The sequence below is a fragment of the Symphalangus syndactylus genome, chromosome 10 (genome assembly GCF_028878055.3).
Source record: "Symphalangus syndactylus isolate Jambi chromosome 10, NHGRI_mSymSyn1-v2.1_pri, whole genome shotgun sequence".
NCBI classification, from domain to species: Eukaryota; Metazoa; Chordata; class Mammalia; order Primates; family Hylobatidae; genus Symphalangus; species Symphalangus syndactylus.
In genome coordinates, this window is record NC_072432.2 from 66,698,846 (window position 1) to 66,715,968 (window position 17,123).

General features: G+C 37.6%; 1 protein-coding gene across 6 annotated transcripts in view; it reads right to left on the reverse strand.

Moving 5' to 3' along the window:
- The window catches only part of SLC4A4 (solute carrier family 4 member 4), a 491,407-nt gene that overhangs the window by 17,668 nt on the left and 456,616 nt on the right, over positions 1 to 17,123 (reverse strand). For all 6 annotated transcript variants that reach the window (XM_055297381.2, XM_055297379.2, XM_055297378.2 and 3 more), the window contains 2 exons: positions 6,922 to 7,100; positions 5,743 to 5,815 (listed from right to left, as the gene is read on the reverse strand). In XM_055297381.2, coding sequence (XP_055153356.1) covers positions 5,743 to 5,815; positions 6,922 to 7,100 — 252 coding nt within the window. The remainder of the gene's footprint in view (positions 1 to 5,742; positions 5,816 to 6,921; positions 7,101 to 17,123) is intronic.

Here is a 17,123-nt window from a genome sequence, read left to right on the forward strand (position 1 = left end):
TAGCTTGAAAGAAAGCTACCACAAAGGGACCATCCCTGGCCTCATCCTCATCCCTCAGCTAGGCTTAGCTAAATGTTTTTTCTAATGTGGTTCTAATGTCAAAGGGAAGGACACTTTTGCCTTGGTGCTTAGTTCCATTCTCTGTGAATTTAAGATTACAGATATCACCAGATCTCCAACAAAATAAAATCAGAAGGTATCAGTAACACAGAATGGCATGGGTTGTGGGTAGAAAAATAGCTTTAGATATGAAGATGTTTTTTAAACAGTTATTCTTTGTTGAAAAGGAAATAATACATATAAAGAAGGCTATTAAGTTGACTTTGGGCCAACTTCAATGTGATAAAAATATGTCTTTTGAAATTTGCCATTTTCCTTACGATAATGCAACATCTCAATAAAAATCTTCCAATATGGAAACCTTGATGAAACTTGACAGAATTATTGGGTTAGAGGATACTTTTTATTGGATTTAATTCATGAGTCACAGGAGGTCAATCCTTAAAAATTCATCACATAATAATCATTTCTTGCAATAGAAATTTCTCAAAGGAGGAAAGAGAAGATGCGTTTTAAGAAGATGGAACTCCATCTTAAGTTAAACCAGTATAATTTACATAATAATAGTAGGTAGATATTTTTACAAAGCAAGACAAGAGTAATTAAAACATAAACAGCACAAAGTATACCAGGCTTACAGGCATATCAAGAATTGCCAAATGATAAAATTATGTAAAGGAAATTTTATGGATAACCAATCATACCCAGAAAGCACAAAAGTATAACTATAAACAAGATTACCATACATGAAATCAAGTATTGATGCTACAAGAAGATGGAATAATTGAGCTAAAATCAAAATAGGAGTTAACATATTCAGACCATGTCACCAAATTTTTCAAATTCTGGTGAATGCAGTTCTACTTTTTTTCACTTATACCTCCCTTTGATGTGCTGATAGTATTTGAATATTCCCAGAAGAGTAAACGAGAAAAGGGTAAATTTAAAAATAAAGGTAGAGTGTAGTTGTCCAACCAGAATTCAGTACAGCAGTGAGAACTTCTAGCAGAATAATGGTCACTGTATGCATGTGTGTGTGTGTGTGTGTGTGTGTGTGCGTACATGTGAATGTACAATCCAGAACGAGATCCTGATTAGGAGCATGGGCACAAAAGTCACACAGGCCTAGTTTCAAATTCTGGCCCTACCACTTATGTAACATTGAGAAAATTATTAACTTTTCTTATCCTCAGTATTCTCATTTAAAAGAGGGTACGATAAAGACTATATCACATAAAATATCTAGTCCAGGGCCTCATTCTGAATAGATAATAAATGATAAATGAGGTATTAATGTCATAATTATCATGGGGACCTGACTGGCAAGTCAAGAACCCTGCTGCAATTGCCCAGCAGAACTCTCCTTGGTCCTCAGTGGTCAGGGTGGAAAATGGCAGGAGTACAGACCAGAAGAATGGCTGCAAAGGTCAGACTCAAAGCCCTGGTCTTATTTAAGTTCTACTATATTGCCCTTTCAGCAATAACAACTATATTCAGAAACATGTTATTCAAATAATATCCTAATTCCCTTAAATCTTGAAACTCTAAGCTGACAAGGAAGTAGTGACTTGCAATCTGGTTCCTAGTCATTGAAGAAACTGGAATGAGGTATGATGAGGAGTTTGTGAAAATGCTGTATTTATCTGCACATGAGAGGATTAGAAGTTGGATCAAAGAAGCTGGAGAAGATCATCTCATGGAAAATGAAAGTGAATGAGTTCTTTGAGAGCAAGTACTACGTTTTGTTTTAAATGGTTGTAAACCCTGAGGGTTATGAGATTGGTTTTCCTGTCAGAACTGCCTGAATTCACATTTTGACTCTATTATTTATGAACTTTGTGCCCTGGTAAGTCATTAATAAATTTTCTTATCTGTAAAAGAGAGACAATTTTTTGTAGGTGTCATTCATTGAAGGACTAAATTTTAAAAATCTGTGCTGAGCCCCTAATCAAATGCCAAGCTCAATAAATGGTAGCTACTACTATCATCATCATCACCATCACCATCATCTCTACCATTTTGCTTTATTTCCCTGGCATTGAACAAAGTGACATATTGTGGCATATTGTAGACGCTCAACAAATATTTTCCAAATACAAATTAAATGCTATCCTGATTTTAGAACACTAAACAAATCTTAAAGATAAATTTGACTACTCCTAATTAACTTGAATTAAACTATTTCAAGCAAAGGCAACAAAAGTAGCAGTGAACTTCACTTGATTTTTATTTCTTCAGACTTGCCAGAAAAATGGGAAAAGTAAGCTCAAATAAGTGCCTTTCATCTTTTTGATGCTCTTTAGCCTCCTCTGGTTTCCCCATACAGAATACTCACTTACCAGGCAGTATTTCTGCTGTAGAAACACAGAATTAAGCTGTTTAACTAGCCAGGGACGCCAGTTATTCTTGCTTCCCAACAGTTCGGTACCAAATCAGTGGTTAGATTCAGTGCTTTGAGGCATGTATGACTGTTGCTGGCTAGGGTCAAGGGGTATCCTCGTGAACTTAAAACTGTAATTCCTTACATTCTTCTACATAACAGACAGACCTCAGCAAAGAGATCAAAATAAAAATGAAAAACTTCATTTTCAAAGTAAGCTTGCATAAACAGGCAGGAGAAACAACTTCCTACACTGCTTAATGAATGAAAGAAAATTACTAGGATCATCTGAGACCATTAAACTTGTGAGGGATATATGGAGTTTGCAGAAATGGTGTTGAGCCATTTCATTTTAAAAAGTAAAAGTAACACATTTCTCTTTTCCCATTCATTTGATCTGCCCTTTCAAAGACAGACTCTTAAGTAAAATGATTCTCTTAAGTTGTCCTCTGGTTCTCTAAAAAAACACAGTCACAAAGGGGAGGAAAAAAGGTTTCCTACTCCAACATAACCCCTGACACCACTTTCTTTGTGAATTCTAAGGTTAATTGTTAATCTTGACTCTTACTTAGTCATAACTTAGGTTTTAGTTAAACTGTACCCTCAATATCTGCTTCTTCCTGTATTGACTTTTCAAATGAGCTAACAAGGGATTTGTGATAAACACACTTAACTTACCAAACCTCGATGGTACATGATCTGAAAGTAGCTGACTTTATCAGGAGTTGTGATTCCCGAAGTAAGGAATAGCCTAACTTACTGAAGTAAAGAATCACAACCGTGAATCCTTGACTATTTTATTCTTGTTGTTTTTAAATATAGGTTGTGTACAGTATGCTATAAACTATATTGCCAAAACAATTCCATTTCCCACATTTTGGGGAAAACCTTAACAAAAACGTTTGCTGGACTGCATTTTTCATTTATTCTTACAATGACTCTTTGGGGTAACTCAAAATTGCCAGGTGGAAATAGCCACAATCACGGACACTAGCAGCTGAATGAGGATGAACCCAGGTATGGATCAATTAAGGAAGGTCAAAGGAAAAGAAAGCTCATACTCACTGATCTCTTACAGCTCTCTGCCTTCTTTCTCTGCATTCTAATCTGTTTCTGTAAATACTAAGGCACTTTGCCTATCAGGGGTGAAAAGAATCATTGTAAAGAACAAAAGAACTTTCAGCTTTAACTCCTCTGCAGCCATATTTGGGTGCAGGGTGAGAAAATAGTTAGGAAGAGGCGTTGTTGAAAATGTAAGTCTTGCATCTCTCCTAAAAATAGTAATTATACAGTATCTGTTCTCTGTGTCCCCTTGGAATCATCCATGATTACTCAACTGTCAGATTCTCTAGGAATAAAGCCAATTTGCTATAACATATACACACAAAAGGAACTTTTAAACACATCTGACTTTTTTGAATTAGGATTTTATACTGTATTAATGAAAAGAAATAATATAAAAATAAAAGAAAAATGGGGGAGGTGATGAGTAAATTAGAACTGATGAAAAGATTCTGCCCATTTATCCCTCACTACTGACTGAGCACAAAGAGAGCTCATAAAAGAAACTCTGCACCTACTCGAAGTGAGCCCACCTTCAAGGAACCCACAGGGAAAACTCATTTCCAGGAGAGCTTCTCACAACATGGGCTCATAATTGTCTGCAATGAACTCTCTAAAAATGATCTCACTAGATGAGGTTCCATTGCCTAAAAGGTAACGCTGTCATTAGGCTTTCCACCAGCTGATGTGCTGGTGCCTATAGGATGACGGAAGGACATAAAGCATTTGGCAGCAGATTCGACGCTGTGAAAGTCACCACATCTTCACACTTATCCCATAACTTGCTTTGCACTGGCAAAGGTAACAAAAGGTGTCCCTCTGTCCCTGCAGAACATAAGCTCTGTACTCTTTTAAGGCCCTCTGTACATAGTCAGAAATAACTTTTCTGAGGTTATTTTTAATCTTAATGTCTTGTCTAAGATGAGATACATATTTCCTCATGAATCCAGTCAGAAATTAATTAAACCAGTTAATTGGCATTGTGGAAACCAAGGAAAAAAGATGAATAATTACATATTTTAACTGTTTAACAAGTATTTTATGCATACTGTATACATTAGTCTAAATACCCTGAAGGCAATCTTAGTCTTATTTACAGGTCAAAGATATTACACTTCCACTTTCCTCAACTTCATCTGATTGGCAACTGACATAAAATTTGCTAACTTTAGAGGAACAGAGGGCTTTTGCTTTTCACTATTTGTACTTCTATATTGTTTGAATTCTTCAGAAGATTGTACTGCCCCATTGCTTATGTAATTAAATGAGCATTTTTAAAGCCTTTAAAATTAAAATGTTTAAAAATAAAAATTGTAAGAGAAAATTTGGAAGGATATCGTTAACAGTGGTTGTTTACAGCTGTTAGGTCCATGGGTGAATTTCATGCTTTGTACTGTGGTATAAAGCATAAGATACAAACTATCAATAATTCGCAAGCATGTTTATATGATTGAAACAAATAGAATGTTTGCATCATAAAAGAAAATTGGAAGCTTCATGAAGAGGTATACACTAACTTTCTTAGTTTTTTTCCTACTTCTTAATAGGTTGTCACATACAGTTTCCATTTATCTATCTAGGCAGATATCCAACCCATCAATAAACCTATATATTGACCCCTAATTTTCTAAACAACCAATATCATATAATTTTTCTTCTTCAAAAGTTCATTTCTAAAGCTTTCTAATTATGAGTCAGAAATTTTACTCTAATTTACCTTTGTGAATTATGAGGCCATCTGATTCAAATAAAATAGAAACAAAGTAATAATTAAGAATAGTCAAAAAATTTCAAAATGGTTATCCTGCATCACTCGTGTTATTCAGGAGTCTAATGAGGGAAGAGGGACAAGATTTGGATACAAGCAAATGGAAGGTGATAGAAGAAAGAATGTATAAAAGACAAGGAGAATAAAAAATGTGTGTGTGGAGGAGGGGGAGAAGATCAGTCTGATTCAATTGCATGAAACTACTGTTTTCACAGATCAGAAAGTTTGGATATTGTTAATTTAATATAGTTCAATCAAATAACTGCAAAACTAAGGATAAGGGAGGGGATGAAAGAGTGAGAAGGAAATCAAGACAAAAGCTATTTAAAGCCCTCTTTCTACTTGACCCCTGCTTCAGTGTTACGGAACTGATGAGAATCTTGCAAATATCTCATGAGGAATTTCACTCTTCACATGTCCAATTATATGTCCGTGTTCTGAGAAGGAGGAGGTGAATGTTTCACATATTTACCTTCAAGATGGGAGCCATAAAGACTGACAGACCAGTCAGAATAAACACAAGGGTTCCAGTGACTCTTTGTTCCCTGAAACCAAATCAAAAGATTACCAATCTACCTCTTGTCTTCATAAACATGTTCTTGTCTTTTCACCTTCAAAAAAAAAAAAAAAAAAAAAAAACTACACATTGACAAAATCAATGTTTGGCTAAAACAACAAAGGCGTTGATATCATGTAATTAATACCTCGAGGATAGCGTACAAACTCAACGTAACTATAAAAAATCTCTTAAAGTGATTGCAATATGTGATTTGAATTCACGAAGAAAGAAGTAATCCTGCTAAATCTTTTGCTCCTTTTAGAATCAAGAAAGAAAAATCACTTGCTCTTGGTCCATCAATTACTGGACTCTTTGAAGACCTTATTTTTTACAGCAATTTATCCTCTTGTGTAATTACCCTTACACCTTCTTTCATAGGAGACAGATATTACATTGTCCCATATTCTGATTAACAAACAGCTCAAGGAAATTTCATTAGCACAATAAATCACATCAGTCTAATTTCCAAATCTACAACAACAAAAGTACTTTTCAACAAACATAATTCCCATCCTACACCCCCTCCCCCACTCCCCAAAAAGAATCACCCACTGTTTTGGCGTGGGAAATGATGGCTCTGTGATGTGAGCTCTCTACCCAAGCACTTATGAGCAGAGTTTGCTGTAAAAAGTGCTCAACAGAGTATAAAAACCTTCACAGCTACCCAAATTGAACATCTGCAGGTTAAAGTTTCTCAGTGTTTATGGGGACAGAAAATGAATTGGAAAATAAGAACACCTTTCCCTTTACAGAATCTTAAAAGTCATAAGGAGACTCAAGAGTTTTAGGGCCTTCACATATGACTGTGAAACAGTAAACACTGAAGCACCAAAATCACCTGCATGTTGAAAAAAAGTAATCTGGTTGTAGTTTTGTGTTGCAACATTTAGCCTTTTGGAAATCCATGAAAATGATATATCATAAGGAGTAAACTAAAAAAAATCACTGAAATCTCTGATGAAAATTTAGTCCTTTCTGGATCAAAAAAAAATAGGAATAAATTAATCATCACAAGCCCTGTCTCCTCCAAATCTGCCCATATCCTTATGATTGCCACACAGATGTGGCACAGTTTCCTCTGAGTTAACACACCTCACTCCTAGAAACTTTGGTTGTTCTCCAGGTGCAGAAGTCTCTGTCTCCATCTTCAAACTGTCGATGTGAGCAATGGAGATGACCGTAGCAGCTACATACCACGGAAGAGCCATGAGGGAGCATATAACCATGAGGATGGCCACCCAAAAGAGATCCAAGTGATACCCTGCTCCTTTCTGTAGAAAGAGATAACAAAACCATGTGAAGAAAAGACTCATATTCGCTATCTAGTCATATTTCCAGAGGGGAATTAAGATGACCAAAGGAAACTGACTCACTTTGCTTGGTAAGTTAAACTCCTTGAAAGAGGAGACTTTATCTTCTTTGTATTATTCCCCCTAGCAATTAAACATACAGCTGCCTCTTATAGCTGCTATGGTAGAGACCTTCTCTACTATAGCGTTGAATAATTGTTTAAGACTTAAGTCAAAGATACACTTATTATTTGTTTATTCCTAACCTTTCTGTATACAATTTTCTAATCAGAACAATGGAGATATATATGCCCACTCCATAGAAGAATTAAGACCATTCAATGAAGTAACAGAGGCAAAGCATCTTGTAGCAATTTAAACTGTAGCTGTTAATGTCATAGGTACTTAATAAATGGTGATAGCGGCAGTAGTGGTACTGGTTGTTGTTGTTGTTAAGATAAACGTTAACAAGCACCTTGAAAGCAGGCATCCTGCCTTCTCTACCGGACAGCGCTGAGTAGTATGCTGTTCATCTAGATAGTACTCAACTTATGTAAGGATCCGAAAGCAAGATTGAGAAGGTATGTAGGCCATTTCTCAGCTTTCATAATACGTGAAAGTAAATGTTTAACAATCTATTATATATCACCATTAAGGTAATAAACACTCCCTTAATCAGAATAGGCCGATCTCAAACATTGCCCAATGGTCACAATAACATTTACTGACTGGAAGAGCAGACAGTGTAACAAAAGGTCTAGCTTTTTTACTCATTAAATAAATATTGTTAAATGTGTCCGCAATGTTATTCTATGGTTCTATTTCTTTGCTCTATTTATGAAGAAATCAAATACTTGATACCCCTATGGAGCCTGAGAAAATAGAGCAGTCCATTTTCACAGCAGGGAAGCAGCAGTGCCAAGAGCCAGAGTATGACCAATCCAAGGAATAAAGAGGTTGGTTTTAAAAAATGAGGATGTGATTTACACTAGGAACCTGGTGACTGTTATCATTCAGATCTTGTTACAGTTCGTCACAACACAGCTCTCCTCTCACTGAAATGCCAAGATTTCACCCCTGGCTCGCACACATGGATCTAATCATGTTCCGAGAACTCATCACAGGCAAAGGGAGCTGGTACAAGAAAGAAAAGCATGTATTCACCTAGTCCAGGCTTGGCCTAGAACAAAAATCTACTTGGGATTATGAATAGATATAGGTTAATATATATTCATAAAACTAGTTCTTTTCAGGAAGGCATAATGGTTTGAATTGAGATTGGTGTAAGGCAGAGGAAAGGAGGGCAGAGGTGGGATAAGCTGAAATAAATTTGTCCAATAATGACTAATGAGGTGAATACCATGATATATCTGAGATTTCAGTCATTCATTCTTTCAATGAATATTGACTGCCAACTTAGTACCATGCTGGTGACACTTCTGTGAATAAAACAGACAAAAATATCTTGCCCTCATGGTGTCTCCATTCTACTGAGGGAGACAACAATGAATACCATAAATCAATAAAATATGCAGCTTCTCACCTAGTAGTAAGTACTATGGAGAACTATCAGAACCTAGGCTTGTAGAATGAGTATAATGGGAAACCACTGGAGGGCTTGAAATGGAGGAGGGTCACGGTTTGCTTATGTTCTAAACACACTGGCTGCTGTGTTAGCGAACAGGTAAAGGATAGTAAGGCTACATAACCATTGGAAGAAATTGTGATGATTAGAACCAGAGTGGTGGCAGTGAAGATGGTAAGAAGCGGTTGGGTTCTGGCTATACCTTAAGGTGGAGCCTACAGAATTTTCTCCCTCCTCCCTGTTTGCATGTCTAAGACCTCACTATGGGTCATTCATGATCTGGCCTCTGTTCGCATCTGCAGCCTCATCTTTCATCTCTCTCCTGCTTGGATCCTGTGCCACCACCACTTTCAACCACCTGCAATGCCTCATATGTACTTCTTTCATTGATGCCTTTTGTGTCCTTGCCAACATAGCCTCTTCTACCCAGAATAACCTCTACTCTTCCTTTGTTCTTTCTCTCGCTCAGTCCTATTTATCCTTAAGACTTAAATTAACCCTCACCTTTTCTGGTAGGTTTTCCTTCCTCAACCTAGGTGAGATAAGTAAGTCAAGTTAGGTTAGGTCTCCTCCTTTATGTTTCCCTGTTTTTCGTTTTATGACTTCCTCTATCACAACACTCATCACACTAATTCTGAAATTATATATGTATTCATCTATCTTTGACATTAGACTGTAAGTAACATGAGGACCTGGACTGTATCCTTTTTTCTCTGTATTCTGAATACCTTAGCAGAGTGCATGATGCACAGCTGATTCTCAATAAATGTTTATTTTTAGAAAAGGACAAATAGCATGCATATATTCCCCTTACTGGCAATTATAAACTCTTGTTTAGCCATGAAAAAAATGTAACACTATTGTTAATTCGCAGACATGAGAAACATTTGTGGGGAGGGAAAAAAGGAGAAAAACAGTAGAGACATCATAGAATTTTTATGCCCTCTTTAGACTAAATCACTGAAGTCCATATTAGAAGTACCAGCAGGGTAATAATGAGCAGAATCCACAAATCTTGTTACCAAAAACCTGTAGTAACCTAAGGATGTGGACACTAGCCAGATGAATGGGTCAAAAGAATAACTTATGTAAAAAAAAAGTCACCCATGTTACCCTGAGTCATCTCGATGCTTTCTGGATCTATTTCCACTAAAGCAAGTTTGAGTTACATATGTCCGAGACTAGCAAAAAGGGCCCATATGAAAGAGGGTGAAATGAAGATTTTAGATGATGGACTATAAAGGTAACTATATATAACCATCAGAATAAACAAAGGTTCTGGGATAAAATAATTATAGATAGATAAGTACTCTGTTCCCCTTGACATCACTGCTTTCAAAAAGTCTTCCTTCTCCTCAACCACACTGGACTTCTTTTTGTTCTTAAGGGGAAGGGAAAATCACCAATGTGACCTGAAGGCCCTACCTGGTCTGCCTCTACCTCCTCTCCAGCCTCAACTCTCTCATTGCAGCCTCACAGGATTATTTCAATCACTTGTTCTCACCAGGTACCTCCTTTTGTAAGGCCTGTGCATACACAGTGATTTCTCTGGGTGTCCGAAATAGTCTTCCCACCCAGTCTCATTTAGCTAATTGTTGTTAACATTTTAGGTCTCAATACAAGTGCCATCGCATTAGGGAACTCCCTCTCAACATACCATCTCCTTCTCCTTCACAACATCAGCCACATTTGCGGTGTCACATTCTGTATAATTATGTGAATTGTGCCTCTCTCTCTCATAGTTTCGTGAGGACAGGAACCATGTATGTTTTTGTTCACCACCAAACTAGCACTTGGCACAGTGCATACCACAGAATGGATACTCTAGATAAATGTTCGATGGATAAATGAGTAAATGCTAATTCACTCATTCAATGGCCCTCTGCTAGACCCTAGAGGTAAAGTTATAAATAATACACAGTCCTTCCCTCCAGTGGTTTACTGTAATGGTAGAGCTGGTCAAAACAACAGGTGTTTATAAAACCACAGTGTTAAAGGCCTACAGTAGGGGTGAATTCAGGGTGCTAAGAAAGCATCCAGGAGGGGTACCCAACTTAGCACAAATTCAGGGATGGTTTGCATGGGGGGTAGTATTTAGGTTGAGTTCTAAAATAGGAGCCATAACCAGCTCAGAGATAAGAAGTAGGTGAAAAACTATGCAAAGTAAGTTGCCATTCTGAGAAAATGAAATAGATTTGGTGCACAGGAGAAGATGAGGGAGGTAGAAAATTAGGCTAGAGAAGTTAAGAACTTTTATGTTTTGCTAAAGGCTTTGGAATTTTTTATCACAAGAGCAATGGGAAGTCACTGAAGGGTTTTAGGCAGGCAAGTGATATAATCAGATTTCTATTTAGAAGGATGGCTCTGTTGGGACTATAAACGGTATATTGGGAGTGTTCAAGATTAGAGGCAGAGGACAGACAACACTGTTATAATCCAGGTTTGAGAAGATGCAGTTTAAACTAAAGGAACAACACTGGGGAGAGTTTATGGAGAATGAAGTCAAAGAGAAAAAAGTGATAAATTTATTTTGCCAAATTTCTTTTTTTTTATTTTTATTTTTATTATTATACTTTAGGCTTTAGGGTACATGTGCACAATGTGCAGGTTTGTTACATATGTATCCATGTGCCATGTTGATTTCCTGCACCCATTAACTCGTCATTTAGCATTAGGTATATCTCCTAATGCTGTCCCTCCCCCCTCCCCCAACCCCACAACAGTCCCCAGAGTGTGATGTTCCCCTTCCTGTGTCCATGAGTTCTCATTGTTCAATTCCCACCTATGAGTGAGAACATGCAGTGTTTGCTTTTTTGTCCTTGCGATAGTTTACTGAGAATGATGTTTTCCAATTTCATCCATGTCCCTACAAAGGACATGAACTCATCATTTTTTATGGCTGCATAGTATTCCGTGGTGTATATGTGCCACATTTTCTTAATCCAGTCTATCATTGTCGGACATTTGGGTTGGTTCCAACTCTTTGCTATTGTGAATAGTGCCGCAATAAACATACGTGTGCATGTGTCTTTATAGCAGCATGATTTATAGTCCTTTGGGTATATACCCAGTAATGGGATGGCTGGGTCAAATGGTATTTCTAGTTCTAGATCCCTGAGGAATCGCCACACTGACTTCCACAATGGTTGAACTAGTTTACAGTCCCACCAACAGTGTAAAAGTGTTCCTATTTCTCCACATCCTCTCCAGCACCTGTTGTTTCCTGATTTTTTAATGATGGCCATTCTAACTGGTGTGAGATGGTATCTCACTGTGGTTTTGATTTGCATTTCTCTGATGGCCAGTGATGATGAGCATTTCTTCATGTGTTTTTTGGCTGCATAAATGTTTTCTTTTGAGAAGTGTCTGTTCATGTCCTTTGCCCATTTTTGATGGGGTTGTTTGTTTTTTTCTTGTAAATTTGTTTGAGTTCATTGTAGATTCTGGATATTAGCCCTTTGTCAGCTGAGTAGGTTGCAAAATTTTTCTCCCATTCTGTAGGTTGCCTGTTCACTCTGATAGTAGTTTCTTTTGCTGTGCAGAAGCTATTTAGTTTAATTAGATCCCATTTGTCAATTTTGGCTTTTGTTGCCATTGCTTTTGGTGTTTTAGACATGAAGTCCTTGCCCATGCCTATGTCCTGAATGGTATTGCCTAGGTTTTCTTGTAGGATTTTAATGGTTTGCCAAATTTCAATATGCAAGGCTTACCATGTCTAGTACAGTGTCCGACACACATTAAACTCTGGAGACACATTTGTTGAACAGAATGGTAAAAGCTATGCTTCAAATTCATGTTGCCCCAAACTATTGCCATGAGACCCAAGAATGCAAATGGTTATGTCAGAGAAGTTGTTTCTGCAAAACCACCTATATATGTATAAAAACAAGCCACTTCTAAGATGTCCCTTTGAGTTAAAAGTATCTGAATGACTAGATTTGAATGGAATAAAAATAATATTCAAATACTGGTCCTTTTTATATAAAGAACACTGCAAGAAATATGGAAAACAGTATTTTTCAAAAATAACATGAAACTTTTTATCTGTTCTGTACTCCTCCTCACCACTGCCATTACCTTTTTCAGATTCTCATCCTTTCTCTCCTGGATTATGCAGCAGCCTCTTCCCACCCACCTTCCCCTTCCACTCAGCTCCCCCCACCCACCTTCACTCTTGCTCCTCCCCCATCCATCCTCACTGCTGCCAGACTGAGTGTTTCAAATGCAATTCTGACCCCATCAAGCCCAAGCTGGATATCACTGAACAGCGGAGGCCACAGGAAGCTGAGAAGGCCGAGCAATACAAAGCCTCCCTTTCCACGCTCCTGCATCTAAAACTCTGAGGAGGCCCTCAAGGATTCCAGAAACTCTACCAATCCCTAAATGTGCCTTGCATATTCTGTGCTCCTGCACTTTCCTACGTGCCACTCTTTGAACTGGGATTCTGCTTCTACTCCTTGACATTTGTTTAAAGCCATTCTCTCCTTTCAGAGCTCCATGCAAATTCCCCTTCTTCCTTCACACCAGCCAGCAACCAACCCTCAGCCCTCAATGCTGCTCTCACCACAAACGTCCCTGTTTTTCTCTTGTCCCTGACAACCCACTCTCCTCACGAACGAATCTTTTTTAAAAATCGAAATCATTATATGCCACTTCCCTGTTTAAAGTGATTCCTGTTTCACTTAGAATGAAAAACTAAACGCTGCAAAATTATCTTTAGGTTTCTACATCAGAGCCTCCTCCCAGAACTATTTTGCTCTCATCTCCACTCCCAAGGGACATTTGGCAATGCCTGAAGACATTTTTGGTTGTCACAGCTGGAGGGTGTAAATGCCTCTACTGGTGAGAGACTAGAGATGCTGATAAACAGCCTACAATGCACAGGAAAGCTACCAACAAAAAAATTTCCAACTGTCAATAATGCTGAAGTTCAGAAACTTTGTTCCATGTGACCTGGCCCCATTAACTTTGACCTCATCTCAATGATTAATTCCCCAAGTCTCAGTCACACTGGCCTACTATATGCTTCTCCATACACCAAGCTCCTTCCCACCCTGGGCCTTTTGCATTTGCTCATATCTTTGGATAGGAAATGATTCTTTAATAAGTATTCATTGAACACCTATCCTGTACTAGTAGGCTCTGTGTTAGATAAAACAACAAATAAGACAGAATACTTGCCCTCTAAGAGTTTACAGATTATTAATTGAGGGCAGACATGAAAACAAATAATTTAATGTACATGCAAGGTACAAGGCACAAAGAAAGGCATGGTCAATTCCAACCTCGGTGTTGTAATAGACAGGTGGTGAATAGGGAAAATCCATTAAACTCCTTCAGGGCACAGACAGAAATGTAGAACAATTTTTATCTTCAACATCTAACACAAGTGTTCCATACATAGCAAGCACTCAATAAATGCTCAAAAGGTTAAATATGCCCTTTAAAGTTTAAAAGACTTCTTGTTTCCATGAATACAAACCAAACGGTTGTTCTATTTTCTGAAACTGGAGATTATTTTAAGTACAAGGAGAGAAAGTGAAACTTTATTTCCTTTTGAAATTGTATATGTTTTACTAATACAGAGTACAAATCATTTAGGAATAAATCCACAGAAATCAAAATCTATGAAAGAAAAAGACTAGCCTAGCGGCCTAAAGTTTACATGTGGTACATAGTTGATAACAAAGGAGAGGTGAGGAGCAGTAAATACTAGGACGTGCAGGGACACAGAATAGATGTTCCTGCTAGGGGCCCACAAAGATCCAGACAATATGCTCATTTATGGGGACACTAAGAGCCATGACATGGTACCTCCCACCAAGGGGCTCAGAATTGAAGAAGGGGACACAGACGTGTACACAAATTATAATGCACTCTGAATAGAGATTCAAAGAGGTTTGGAAACGATAATAAAAAGTACAGATAATGAAGTGTTTAACTATGTCTAGAGTAAATTCACAAAAACTCCCTGCAGTGATGACATCTGAACAGGGCTTTCACCAATATAAGCACACACTTTGAGAAGTGGAGAGTTTATATGTTTTGCAGTTATCACCCATTTCACACAGTGTAACAACTGAGAGCCATGTGGGCCAAAGAGAATAAAATTCTCCAACATGTATTTATTGAGTCTACCATATGAAACTGGTGGGCCAAACGAGAGCCGAAAAGAGGAATAAAACATGGTCCTGACCTTGAAAATATTTTCGCAGAGAAAAGGGAGAAAGTAATTATACAAAACAGATACTGTAAAAGAAATATGTGACCTGTGCCACAGAGTAATACAAATATACTAAGAGCAAAAACAAGAGAAATATAAATTACATTAAAGGTGAAAGCTACACTGAGAAGTTTTTGTATTTGAATTATCTTAAAGGATGGAGAGGATTTTGAAAAATAGCAATCATTAGGAAGTAAGGAGAAGAGGCTTCTTGCTGGAGTACCTAGCAGAAGAAACTGTCACGCTTAAGGAAAACTCAACTGTTCATCTGACTAGAGCACTGGCTAGCATTTGAAGAAAGCCATTTTAAACTTAGGCTGTGGTCCTCTGGCAAAGAGTTAAAACCCAGGCTAGGGCAAATGGAAGCTTTTTGAGAGGTAAAGATTTAAAGGGGCCAAAGTGTGAAAGTTTAAAAAACAGGACTGACATACAAGAATAGCACTTTTTAAAAAAATGAAGGCTTTCGGAATGAAGCAAGGAAGATTGGTTATTAACCCATGGCTAACCCTTTAGAAGAGTCTAGGCATAAAATAAAAGGACTGAGTATATAGGGTTATGAGAGTAGAAATAAAAAGGAAAAATGAAAGTAGGGCAAAAATAGGAATTTGGGAGTTATCCAAAAAGAGCACCCTCAAATTAAGGGTTTTACCATAAAAGATATCAGAGCAAGTTGGTTGCCACAACCACCTCATGTTTATTTCTAGATATCTATCCTAAAGTATTTCTCCCTCCTACCCCTGATCTATAACACTCTTGAAATCACTTTCCTTGTGAGAAGTATCTCTGGCTTTGCAGTCTGAAGCTCAGACTCTATTCCTGCTTCTGCCAATGACTCAGGGAATGACCTTAAAGAAATCATGACCTTGCTGACCCTGGCTTGCTTTTGAGCGCTCTGCAGGGCTAATGCAGGGCATAAACAACCAAAATAATGGTCAAAGAAAGCCAAGTGTCTTGGCATTCCTACATCAATACTGAGCTGTTCAGCAGAGTGGAAAGGTGGATCCCATCCCAAGCAGAACAGACAGCCAGAGCCACTTGACCGGAAGCCAAAGCAAATGCCACCCAAAAACATGCTGTTTTTAATACCACAATGCTTCTATCTCTCTCAGTTTCAGCTTTCTCTTTTGAATCAATTTCGTAGCAGTTAAGGCTCTTTACAGTTTTAGACAGAATCTCCAGTGTTCACATTCCACAGCTCTCCTTTCCTAACAAAATATGAACAAAACAATTTTCAGAGTGAAAAGCCTTTGATTCATGATGAAATGTTCACTGGTATCATTAGATTTGTGACAAAAGACTGACACCTATTCCATAACTCTCATTATTCAAAAGAATGATTTCAAGTGGCAATTCTGCAGGTGATGAAACCTTATTTTTTATACATTCAACTCTTATTTTAAGATGCAAACCCTAATAAACCTTGATTTTCTAATGTTTTCTACTGAGAATAAGAGAAAAAATGTCTGTATTTTACCATTCCTAAACTTCCAAAATTCTAAATTCTGAATTTTATCAATAAGAAAACATAGTGAGTAAAAATTCGTAGATTTATTTACCTCCAAAGATACAGAGTAAATCTAGCCAACCATAGATCATAATTAAGAATTCGTTTACAAATTCTTTCAGAATAAAAATATATTAGTCAACAACCATTTCTAGCCTTTGGCAAACTAAGCCAACATCAAAAACCCTCTCAATACAAAACATCTGAAAATGCTCAAAAAGACACAGAAAATATATTTTAGAAACTATGGCTCATCCACTAGAAAGAGGAACAATTGGATACAAAAAACAACAGCCACGTGAAGAAGCAAATCCTTGGAGTCAGTAAGCCCTGGAGCCTGGGACTGCCCTGAGAGAGATCATGCCAATGCTTGGAGGCTTATGGCCTGAATTAGAATGACCATCTGAACTCTTGGGACAGAGACCAATTCTCGGGCTCTGTGTGAGAGGGCACATAGATGGGAGATACAACCCAAAATAAAACTAGTACACTCTAAACATGGCATACTCAGTTGGCCAATCAAAAAAGAAAATACCCCACAGAGAAAGATAGTGAGAACACATGCCTCTCTCAGCCTTGCCATTGGGTATAATGCCAAAAGAAGGGAAAAGAAAGAAAGAATCTCCCAGGATAGGGATATTCCGAACCACAACTCTACAATTGGGTTTAGAGCTGGAATTCACATTATCTCCG